Source organism: Harpia harpyja, chromosome Z (assembly GCF_026419915.1).
Source record: "Harpia harpyja isolate bHarHar1 chromosome Z, bHarHar1 primary haplotype, whole genome shotgun sequence".
NCBI lineage: Eukaryota > Metazoa > Chordata > Aves > Accipitriformes > Accipitridae > Harpia > Harpia harpyja.
This window is the reverse complement of record NC_068969.1, coordinates 62,474,401-62,486,942: the sequence shown is the minus strand read 5'-3', so window position 1 is coordinate 62,486,942 and position 12,542 is coordinate 62,474,401. Positions and strand designations below refer to the sequence as shown.

The window sequence follows — 12,542 nt, the reverse complement described above, 5'->3', positions numbered from 1 at the left end:
ATGTTGCTCTGAGAAACCTGCTTTTATGGTACACTGTGACTAAAAGTTGCTGCATGTATAGCATCAGTGTGAGGCGAGTTGTACCAGTATGTTTGACCTGCTTGTGTATGGTTTAGCTGAGCCAGATTTTCACAGAGCTGAATATTAAGGATCTTCAAATAGACCATGAAAGATTCAGAAAGGAGCCAGTGGATCACAGGACGAGCAGTGGGATATGCTCATGTGATTCTCGTTGCAAGTTCATCTGTGGCCTATGCACAATACTAGTTTCAACTCTTTAGTTTTCCAAATTATTTTTGTTTTAGGTCAGAGTTAAAGCTATTTAAATGCTAAAGTTTCTGTTGAGCTTGTCATAGCTATTATAGTATGTGATTTTCAGGCTTGTTCATACTTGATGTGCTACTTTTTGGTAATCATGTGCATCAACAGTTCTTCTACACGTTAACATATTTTGAGGCTGTGTAGGAGTTATGTGCCAGAGGGAGTAAATCTAGCTATGTATATAAGGTAAATTACAAATACGGATTATAAGTGCGAGAAGCAGGGACATTCCATACCAAAATACTTCACTTGAGTCAAGTGGCCTATTTGAAGAACTCCATTAGCTTGTAGTAATAGCAGGCATTTATCCATTGTATGCATCAGCTACTGGAGCGCTGAAATCAGACACACTTACCCAAGTGATGCACCTAAAGAGTTCCATCCCAACTGTCTAATATCCACTCGGGCTTAAGTCAACCTCCAGACCCTTTTCTTTGCAGGCTGGTATCAACAACAGAATTGTGACCTTCGGTGTCAAACCTGTTGGCATCTTTCCTGTGAATCGAAAGAGTAACGATGTTAGCAGGCAGCAGTCCAAGACGTTGATCTTCAAGCATGAAAGCTACGAAAGCTGCCTATCATTTATTTTCTGTTTTGCACTTAGAAACGGAACATGTTTATGTTTGGGTGTGTGACTCGAAAGCATTCAGGTGTCTGTGAGGCTCAGGGGCTTTGGACAGCTATTCTGGCATAATTTTATGGGTAAAGCCCATATGGTACAATCTTGGCCCCGTTAAAGTCAGTGACAAAAAAATCTCACTGACTATCAGGAATTAAATTGGACCTTGAATTTCAAGGCTGTAGTCTCGTGGTTTCTGCAAAATTATCAGGGTTATTTTTAAAAATCCCAAACTATAAACCCCCAAAACCTGCTTGAGAAAATGACTGTAATCTGAAGCCCTGCATTCTGATATTTTTTCCTTAGATGAGATTTCTGCTCAAGACTTTTGTGTTACCATGAGCAGATACGGTACTTCCTTGATCAGAGACAGCTCGCTTGCTGGTATTAGTTAGGTAATTTTCCTCAGCATATTAATGTATGTGTAGCAGGGGTCAAACAATAATCCCATCTCATTTCTCTCCCTTTGCAGGCTCTCTACAATTCAATCAAGAATGAGAAGCTGGAATGGGCCGTGTAAGTATACTGCATAGAAATTAAGAGTTTAAAAATAGTACCTGTGTAGTAATCTGTTTATACGTCCTGTGTCACCATCTGAGTGGGCTCCAAAGCCTGCAGAAGGTAGCCAGTGTACATAATGAGTTTGCTTTTCTATGAATGAACAACCTGGCAATACAGCCTCATCTGTTTCTCCAGCAAGGGGAGTTGCTAATGATGGGAGCCAACTGCATTTGTAAGGAAAGAGGACATTTCATTTAGTAGGAAACTTCAGCCTGAAAAGAGAGAAATTAAATCCTCCGATGTTCTATGACTGCATAAATAAAACAGAAGTTGACTTCTCCCTTTATCTTTCAGTACATTGTGTCAGAACCACTGAATAGAAACACACGTCTTGGATTGAGTTTCCTGCTGTTGGTTTATTGTCTTGGTTTGTCTCCTGATTAACTATGGATAACTTGACAACAACCTAATATGAAAGATGATAAATTGGACAAAGTCTGATATCCCCCCATCCTTGGCTGCTTTCGACAGGCTAACGCTTGTTAACTACAGAGATACTGCAGACAAGAAAAAGCTTCAATTTCTGATCGTGTTAAATTGACATTTCTCTGTGCTTAGGTTTCATGTGCTCTAGGTATGCCAGCAAAGAGTAGAAGGGTCTGCTTTAGATTTTGCCACTTGCAGAACAGTGGGTTTTGGTGTAAAATAAAAGAATTATGTCTTTTATCTATTTTGGCTGTACAAGATGTTTACCTGCATGGATTTACATATCTGAAACCTCACCTTCTTGAGAACAATGTATGTCTGGGATGCATGCTCCTGTAGCTTTTGTGCTAGAAGTCCTAACAACTGCATAGATCTTGCAGGCCCATTGGCTTCTGATCTCCCTTGTTTTAAGTTCATCATCTGCAAATTAATTTCTTGTCAGGGTGTGCAACCTCCCTTACAAGGGCTGCTGGTCCCAACTGGGATTGCAGCCCCTGTTCAGAAGTGTGTTAGATGATGTCAGAGTAGTGAGGAAGGTATGCTGCTAAGGGGAGTCATCAAGAAGTGCCATCTCTGATGAGCTTCATAAGAAGCACAGTGGGAGACGTTTTCCCAGACCGTGGTTTGGACCTGGAATACGCTGTGTGAATCTTACCTGTCACAATACCCAAGCTGCTTGGAAGACACTCTCTCACAGGTACTTTAGACCCAGCAGAATCCTTTATGTGACTTTCTTGATGTCAGAATTTTCTTCCAGCTCTTGCCAAGAGACCATACCGTATCTAATACACTTGGGCAGCCTCCAGGTGGGAACTGGCTCATGCCTGGCTCTGCTCCCATAAGCTTCAGTTGAGGTGATTTATGAGATAACTTGCTTCTGTATAGGTAGTAACTGCTTTGGCATTTACATAGTCCAGTCCGTGTCTCTTGCTAATTAATTATTTGGGGAAGAATTACAAGCAGGCTGGAAGAGGGAGAAGTCAGAATCCTTCTTAAATAAGGCTTTGGGATGTGGGTGTAAAGCCACCTTCTCCGAGCAGAATGCTCACAGGCGCCAATTGTCCATTCCAATCTGAAACTCAGACAGGTAGCTGGGACTGATGTGGCAATTACTTGCCATGCTGAGAAACAAAGCTCATTCTGGGCATAGTCAAAGAGGTTGTGCCTTTACCTTTAGGGCCGAGAGTGCTGGCTGGAAGATGGACTGTGAACATGTCTCTTCTCACTTTTACAGAGATGTGTGATTGGTGTAATCACCCCAAGGAGCCTCGGGACTGCCTGAGCTAGAGGGAGGAGGCACATCACTCTGTTGCTCTGCTGTTCTGATCTGCAGAGAAGGATGGATAGGAAGGGAACGTGGTCAGTTTTGCTGTGATGGGACTGACAAAGATCCTCTCTCCTTTCTAAAGGGTGTGTCTTTGCTTCCCTGAGGCATTTGGCAGGGGAAGAAGTGGGAGGTAAGGCAAAGGTGGAAATAGGGCTGCAAAACCCAGCATAAGCTCCCTCACGATGCTGGCATGTTGAAGGAATGCCTTTCCTCGAGCCAGAATCCCTTTGAGGATCTAAGACTCTCTCTTATGAGCTAAGCAATAGTTTAAGAGCTGCTCTGGCAGTACATTATTTGGTGGATTAATGACTGGCAGGCAATAAGTCCGTAGCAGGGGAGCGTAACAGTGATGCGTAAGTTGGGGGAAGACTGCTACATGATTCTTATCTTATTAGTTCTGCGCTGGGTGTGTCATCGTCCTAAATGGTTTGCTGTCCATTACCAGTAGAATTATAGTCTGATCCAAAGCCCACAGAATGAAGAGGCTACTATTCACTCCAATTTTGTAGTCAAGAGAAGTGGCACCTTAATCAGCAGATGTGCTCCAGAGACTTTCAGTAGGAGTACTCGTTTATCCTTTATGAACAGGGAAGCACGAGTACAGCTCTGGAAGAGAGAATTGCATTACAGTTCTTTTTCTGCAGTAGTTTCAGGTTCAAGTTCTTCAAAGGGTTAAAAGTGAATCACATACTATGATCTGTAAAATGAACAGATCTAGTATGGAATTTACCCTGAACTGGTGAATGTGGGATCCTGAATGCACACTCCTACTCCACGCTGCACCCCCCCCAAATTTTTTGGTTACTTTTCATAATAGAACTGCCAGAAAACATTCTGCGGTTTACTTGGCTTGCCATTTACTTTGCTTGCCATTTCCTCTTGCCTGTCTTTGTGTTCAGTGTCCTGGGAGAAAAGAGAAAAGCAGTACGGGAAACCTAACAATCAGAAATAAGATTATTCTGTCTTTTGTCACATTCCATATTTCCTCTCTGCTGCTTACAATTCTAGATCTCTCCTGTCTCTTGGACTGTGGGTCTTTTCTTTGAACAGCAAGCAAAGCACTAAGTAGTGATTGGACCTCACTGAAGTCATTGGCAGAAGTTGCTACTGACTGCAGTGAAGCCATGTACTGTTTCATCCAGTTAGTCCAATGCATTCCGTTTTCAGTGTCCTGAGGTCACTGGAACCACCCCAGGAGTACATGTAGCCCTGATAATTGTGTCATTATTTCTCATACTGCTTAAATTTTCCTGAGGGATTTGATATTTCCATGAGATTTTTTTCATACTTGAATGGTAAACTTGTTCTTCAATGCTGGCATCACCTGTGAGATGAAATGAATTCAAGATACTGTGAACATGAGCAGTGAGAGTTGTTTAGTCAGAAAAGGGAGCACTGAGGAGAGGGACCCGAATGTGTTTTTTTCAGTGTGTAAAGGCTGTCACAGAGGAGAAGGGTGTGAATTATTCTTCACACCCATTGTGGATGGGCTTAAATTTGAAACAAGGGAAGTTTGGGTTCAACATTAAAAAAAGCTTTCTAGCAGTAAGCCTTTTAAACCAGGGCATAGGTTTGCCTGGACAAGCTATGAAGGTACTTTAACTAGAGGTTTTTGTGAACTGGTTATTCTGTCCAGAATGGGTTAGGAAGAGTGGATCCAGCCTTAGAGGTAAAGAGATGGATTAGCTGGTCTCTTAACATCCCTTCGGTCCCATTGTCTATAATATTATGGCCCAGGTTTTGTAGATGTTTCTCATCCTTTGGCTTTTGCACTGATCATTGTCAGCTTTAAACTGAAAAAATATCAATTTGATTTCAAAGGCACCAGAGCTAAATGTGTTTTATTTGCATGATGTCTACATGGAAATGTGGTGGTGAATGTTATTGTTCTCCATTGTTTGTAATATTATATTTGCTTCCTATTGAAGGTGATAGAGATAATAAAATAATCATCTTAAAATAGAACGGTGATCTAGAATTAACACATGAAACCCCAAAGCACTGCCTACAAAATTGCAGAAACCAAACAGCTGCATTTGAGCCAGTTGTATCCTGAAAGCTTTCTCTCAGCAGGACAGTGTAGTTTGCAGGAGGATCATTTGGTTTTTGACTAGTTGATGATAAAATTTTCTTTCCAAAGAAGTTTAGACGTGGACATGGTATATTCTTTTTTGTTTTTCTGGACTGCACTGAAAAACCATCTCTCTCCAGCCAAACCAAAATAGGTCTTTGAGGCAGTGGTGGTGGGAAAGGGTCGCTGCCAAATCCTTTCTGTGTTTCATGCAGCAAACTGTGACACCGAGACCGGGGTGGTTATAAAGATGCCTGTGCTGAAGCTCACCTTTTTCTGGGTCAAACCGAGAAATCTCTCCCCGTTATAATTAACTCTTCATATCCCAAGTTCTAAGATAGTTCGTGTTTGCAACTTCATGATTGGTTTTAGAGAGGGGTCAGGTGGTAATCACCAGGCTCTCCTTTCTTCTCCCTTTGGGAAAGATTTCTCTCCACTGGTTTTTCAGGTCAATTTCCTAATACGGATGCTACCAGTTCCACAGATTCATATAATTATATGGTACAAATCTGAATATTTTTTTAAAATACAAGTTTTTTAAATGGATAAACTCAGCCTTTTGCCATGTCATGTAAGTTTTCTATTTGAACAAATGCAGAGACAAAGCAGACTTTTAAAAATGAAGAGCTTGACCCTGTCTTTCCAGCTTAGTGAGTTCGAAGTTTTCCAAGGCAGAGCCTCAAATCAGACCATAAAGCGTACAGAAATGTTTTTGTTACTGAGAGAACTGAATGGTGGTTTTCTTCCAGAAGACAAAAATGGGACTTTCTTGGATAGGGTCTTTTTGGAAAGAGGCAAAAATATATTTCTTCACCAAAATGGCAACATCTGCATGTTCTTTAAATCTGTGTGCTTAAGAATAAGAGGCAAACTCTTTCTGGTTGTCAGTGATCACGCATTTGGGAAGGAGAACATTGCTGTTTCAATGCTGCGTGTTCAAGTGATAGAGTGAGCAGATCCTGGCTTCGGCGTGCTGGTGTCATGGGCAGCCAGTGCCCTGGTTACTGCTCTAACTGCAGGTCCTTTTCCAAAGAGACAAGCTAAGGGAGGTGGAATTGAAGCTTCTTGTTTTGGGAAACCTTGCAAATATCACGTGCCGTAAGCAGAGTCTTGGAGAAACTCTACAGGTGGTAGGCTTTTCCTGTCACCAGTACCCTGCAGAGCAGAGATACTAGTAGGTCCCACGTTCTGTGGATGGAAAGTGGAACCTACAAGAGGGTTCACAGCCATTGGCCCCTTTCAGTCATCAGAGAGGGGTCACCAGAGGAATTGCTTCCAGACCCAGCGCCAGGAATGATGTCCCTCTGCTGATCAAAGACAGAAAATCTCTTAAGACTTCTGCAAAGCTAAGTGGACCCTCATGATGATGTTTTGCTACTGAAAGTTGTGTTGGCACCAACGTGGGTTTTTTTCCCCAAGGGAACGAGGATTGTGCTATTTCCTGTACCAACTGGAAAGGAGAGGCACCGAGCCTGCCCCTGACAAGGATCTAAGCTCTGCCTGTGTGACCATAGATCCATACCTGCACAGAGACACCAGCTGCTGACTCTTACCCCCACATCACTGGAGGCCCTTCACGCTCTGGATGTGACAGGACTTGAATCATCTGTGAGGGCCATCTGAGGATGAAGAAGTAGTTGCATCCCCACAGGCTAGGGTTTCAAACAAAGATTGGTTTTCAGGTGTATGTATCCAGAGGCCAGCTGAATTTTCTGCAGCTCTTCCTTCTTGCAACCGTACCCCAAAGGCTGGTGAGGAGTAAGCTCATATTGTTACATCCTTGATAAAGGCTATCCAGGACCTATCTATTCAGCCAACTTTGGAGGTACATAAGCAAAGGCTAATACCTAAACTGTTTTGCTACTTTGAAACTCCTCCTAATCGTCCTGTTTTCTTCTTATGCTTGACCACTGAAGCAACATGAAGTATTTGAAGAAGTGAGTCCCAGATCCCCTGGTTTTATTTCTACTGGTATTTCATATTCAAGATCAGAGGGAGATAGAGGCTTCTTTTAGTTCTATTTCCTCAGCTGTTCATCCATTTCTGGTTCTCTGTAATGAGTCCCCCTTGCCTCTCTGGTTCCCTTCATTGCATCTCACAGACTGGCTCGTGCATCTTGACCTCATGCATCTTGTCAGAGCCCTCAGCTGTCACAAGTGCCTGAGGCTTCTGAGTCTTGAGGTTGTCCCATTTTCAATGACAGATTAAAGGTCTATTTAAAGGTTTGTTCAATGCTACCAGCAGTCATGACAGCAGATGCCATTTTGTCCTTGTGTGCCCTGTCAGCACTTGTCTTTTGAAGAATTCCTGTTTGATCGGTGCCCCAGGGATGCTGCGTTTGAGAGCACTGGCCCCAGCACTAGTAGTGCCCAGGATCCCCAGGATTACTCGTCACAACACCTGTGGCTGCTTGGATAAGGGCACTGGTACATTCCCGCAGGACAGTTGATCAGTATAAGATAATTCACTCTCATAGCTCCAAAGGAGGTAGCTTATTCCAAAAAAATGCTAAGCCATTTACTGCAGTAGGTCTCTGCTGACATGGAGAAATCCGCTGTATCGTTGGCTGAGATCCCAGAATTCACAAGGCACTTCTATGTGACAAATCAGCCCCAGCGCTTGTGCCCTATGAGAGATTTTAGTCTGGATTAGGTACCAGACTTGTGTTGAGAATTTGCTCTTGGAATGGACACACATCTAAGAAACACATGTCATACAATGGTCCAGACTTGCCAGCAGCTAGTCAGTGCATTAGACGCAGGAAGGGTGGCGACAATCAAAATTGTCAGAAATTCCTACACTTTTTTCAATTGGGAGAGGGCTTCAACCAAAGCATGCATGAAGAAATCCTTATTGCTTTGACCAGCAAAAAGTTTTTTGCAGATCTGCCTGTTCTGGAGTGGGAAAACACATATCAATAGGCTGAAAGGTGCAAGTACTGCTTTCCCTTGCAAGAATCAGGTCTTCAGGTAAAAGTTTTGTTCCTTTTAATCAGGAGACCTTGCAAGAGACCATGAATCATAGAATCATTTAGGTTGGAAAAGACCTTCAAGATCATCGAGTCCAACCATCAGCCATGCCCACTAAACCATGTTCTGAAGTGCCTTGTGTATGTGCTTTTTGAATACCTCCAGGGATGGTGACTCAACCACTTCCCTGGGCAGCCTATTCCAATGTCTGACAACCCTTTCAGTAAAGAAATGTTTCCTAATATCCCATCTAAACCTCCCTTGCTGCAACTTGAGGCCATTTCGTCTCGTCCTAAGGTATGGTGAAGGTATGGTGCACTGCCTTGGCTATATCTCTCCAACTAAATCAAATGTCTGGCACCTTTGTGTGACTCTCAGGCCTAATACCAATGTGTAGCATCTGTATCCATACTGTTCAAAAGTCTTAACCTCCAAAAGAAGATGCTTGCCTCTATACTGCCTGTTCAGGTGTACAAACTTGATTGTGCTGATTCCTAAATGGTGTCTGGAAGTTGTTCGGGGGTGTGCTGGGCTAAGACCACCAAGCACGAAGTAATATGAGGTGATCAAAGTCAAATGCCTGGGAACATTCCCTGGCACTGCTGAGTTTGCTAATACAGCCTCTGTCTCCCTGGATTTGGTTTCCTTGTTGTCAAACCGCTCTATTATCCTTGTATCTCCTCAGACTAAGTTATTCCCCAGAAGACCATTTCAGCAGAGATCAGGATAACATGGACTGTTGCTCTGGCCTCCAGTTCTTGGAGGACATTTCTTTGGATGGTCATTCCCATAAGCAGACATGGTTGCAGTGTCCCTCAAAAGGAGCTTTCAGACTGACATATGCCTTGCTAATCCTCATCTGATACACGCCTTTGAACATATGCATGTGATTGGAAGGTCTGCCTGAGCTTGTTCTGTCTGCTGATAATCTGGGTCCAGTGAAATGCAGCAGCTTGAAGCCTACCCCTCCTACTGGCCATCATTACACTCGTGATAATGATTTTTTTTTTTTAATCAGTTGCTGGTCTTAGGAGAATCATTGCTACCATGGCTTTCCAATGACAGCCTTCATCGTCCCTGACACACCTTTCCCAGTCACCTGGAGGGGAATGTGTGGGGACTTTAAAGGACACAGGGCTGCTCTGTAGTCTGGCACTAGCTGTGGTTCCTCCAGATACGCCATCCACACAGAGTCAGTGGCCTGTTTTTCTCTGAAAATCATTGTTCTAGTCTTGTGATGGACACCCTTTGTTTTCTAGGTTGGCTGGTCCCTTTTGCCTTTGGCTGTGACAAGCAAAAAGGCATTTATTAGTCAGGCAATGCTTATGACTTGCTGAAATGGGTTGCATTGTTGTCCCCAAGAGCTGTGTTGAATACATTGCACTAATAAGTAACATTTTGAGGAGCATTTTGTTTCTAAAATACAGATAACATAATTCACCTAATGTAGTTTTTATTTTTAAATTACTACTTTTATGCTAGTCTGTGGAGGAAAATAAAGAAAAGGAGGTAGAGTCTGTGTTTTATGTGCTAAGTTAAGGGGTAAGCCACAGTGATCTGTAGTAATCTAATTCTTTTCATATATATGTGAACTCATGAGGAAATTGGAAATTTTTCAGGAGAGCCCAGCAGGCAAATATTTCCCATTGTAGCACTCAAATAAATGGAATTAAAAATAGGTGAAGTTGGAGGACACGGAACACTTGAAATTCTGCCTTTCGAAATTGTAAAAGGGAAACAGGCTTTTTTGAATATCCGGCTCCTATGTCCTGTGCTGGTGAAGTAGGTGAACTGAAGCTTTGTTATAATCCAACTATGTTTTGGTATATGTCTAGGTTTCTTTCTAAATAGAACCCCCTATAAAGATAGAGGTATGCTTTGACAAGGAGTGTGCAAGAATTACTGAAATGAAACTTGCTGGTCAGTCCCTTGTTCATGCTTGGTTTTCACTGCTTTTTAAGGGATGAAGAAGAGAAAAAAAAGTCTCACTCAGATGGTACAGATGAAAAGGATAATGGGAGCCAGACAAAGGCTATCAGTCGAATTGGCAACTCAAATAACCCATTCCTGGACATCCCTCATGACCCTAATGCTGCTGTGTATAAAACTGGATTTCTGGCTCGAAAAATCCATGCAGATATGGATGGAAAGAAAAGTAAGTATCTTTCACTCTTAACATCTCATTTTCTTGTTACCTCTGCATAATGCCACTTACGATGAGCCCATGTGCTTCTCAAGGCAAATAGTGCTGCTTCATTAGGGGAAATTGCAACAATAACAAACAACGTAGCAATTGGATTATCACACTCTCACTATTAGGCCAGGATTTACAACATTCAGTCCCATTTGCAGCAGCTCTAATGCATAAGCATAATGAGTAATGTGACACAGCAAAACCATGTGAATCTTTTGTGCTAAAAGAAAATGAATCTCATGGTTTACAGAAGAGAAAACAATTTCAAGTGAATTACAGTAGCTGTTCCATAGTAGTTTGGTAATTCTCCTTTTGTTTATGTGACACGAGATTGTTTCAAATGTCCCCTCCCCTCTGAGTCTGTCTTTAAAGAAAAGCTGTTCTTTATCTCTTCTTGTAAGATGCTGTAACTGTTCCCTTCCCTGCTTTCCTAGCCTTGGGTCACATACCCAATGAAGTTCAGCAGCCTGGTAACAGCCAGATTTATGACATGCAGTTCCTCCCTGCCCTTTTTTTAAATAATCCTGCTGTGTCCCTTACTTAAATTATCCTCTTTCCTTCTTGACCTACTTCTGTTTGTGGTGCACTAATTATTGAAGGCCTCTGATTTGTGTGTGTGTGTTTTGTTGTTTGGATATCTTCATTTGTTTGTTTTCTGTTGATCTTGGAAACAGCAGAGGCTACTCAGAGCATCTGTATTTTCCCCAATCATTGTTGATGATCACCTACTCATGGTTCACAATGTTGGGCTGAATCCTGAAGGCAGTCTGACTGCAATGGGTTTCCAGTAACTGCAACTCTCTCCTAGCTGGGCTAAGCATTTTGGTGTTTGCATGTTTTGCTAGTATATTTTAGAAGGTACAACTGGAGGTCAGTGTTTTCAAGCTGGAGGCTGACAGCTGGACAACTAAATCCAAACAGAGGTGTTGAAATCAAACTGACCTCATTCTTTGTGATGACTGGATGCTCTGAATAGGTTCCTCTTTATTAAACTTCTGTTTATTTAACCTTAATAAGTAATTGTATCTAGTTGCCTTTATTAAATTATTTTTCTAATTATAAGTAATCAGAATTGCTCATTATTCAGCACACTGGATGCTGGCATTTTGGGGATAATCCTTTTATGAGTAAGGTAATTAGGGCTGTGTTTTCCTAAGCTCCTGTACATCTTAGAGGTCTGTCTCTCATTGTCATGCAGCTGTTGAAAAAGTTACATTCTGACTTTCCAGGTTCAAATAAAATGAAACTCAATTTTTAAAGTTAGTTAGACCTTTTCATATTTCATTTCCTAATGGAGTTATTGCAGAGCATAGATCAGCTTGTGTGGGGTTGCTAATGAAATGATGTGCTAGCATGCTATATGTATTTTCTCAGGAAAGGAGTGCTGTGGGCTAAAGCACTTAGGCAGTCTAGAGGAGAAGGATGTAACAGGGGCCAATGCCTGGAAGCTGAACCGAACAAATGCCAATTAGAAATAAGGCCTGTCATGTGAGATGAGAATGATTAACCTCTGGAGCAAGGGACTAATAACCTCTTCACCATCACTTGCTGTCTTCAGATCAGAATGGGATGCCTTTCTGAGGGTGATGCTTTAGTCATGCACAGGTTATTAATTTCAGTGTAGAGGCAAGTGGATGCTGGTCAGTAGTGCCTGCTTGGTGGAGAGTGAGCTTAGATGCAGACTTCTAGTCTCTGGCACTGTGACCATACAGCCTGTGCCTTCTCTCCCTCTATTGCAGCTGAATTTCAAACTGGAGCCTTCATACTGAATCCCCTTTTTTTCTTTTTCCTTCCCCCCCCCCCCTTCTTGTTTATAGGAATTTGTGGGCTGGATATGTTGTCTCTGTTACATTCTCCAACCTCTCACTGACTTCAGGTTTCTTGAGGCGTGATTTTTTTTTTTTTTCCTTAGGATTTTGTTTGGCTCCCCTCTCCTTTCTCTTCTTTGGCTTCCCCTGCAGCTGCAGGAAGAGGGGAAGGGACCAAGAAGCCATCTGACCACTCAGTGCTAACTTGGGTGTGCAGCAGCAGCAAGGGGGAAGGATGCTCTTGAG

At 42.4% G+C, this 12,542-nt stretch overlaps 1 protein-coding gene across 5 annotated transcripts in view; it reads left to right on the top strand.

Moving 5' to 3' along the window:
• PSD3 (pleckstrin and Sec7 domain containing 3) overlaps positions 1-12,542 on the top strand; it is a 109,568-nt gene that overhangs the window by 73,699 nt on the left and 23,327 nt on the right. For 4 of the 5 annotated variants that reach the window (XM_052776526.1, XM_052776525.1, XM_052776527.1 and 1 more), the window contains 2 exons: positions 1,413-1,456; positions 10,256-10,449. In XM_052776526.1, the coding sequence (XP_052632486.1) occupies positions 1,413-1,456; positions 10,256-10,449 (238 nt within the window). Of the gene's footprint in view, positions 1-1,412; positions 1,457-3,282; positions 3,385-10,255; positions 10,450-12,542 lie in introns of those variants that run through there. The other variant, XM_052776529.1, reaches the window with a different exon arrangement.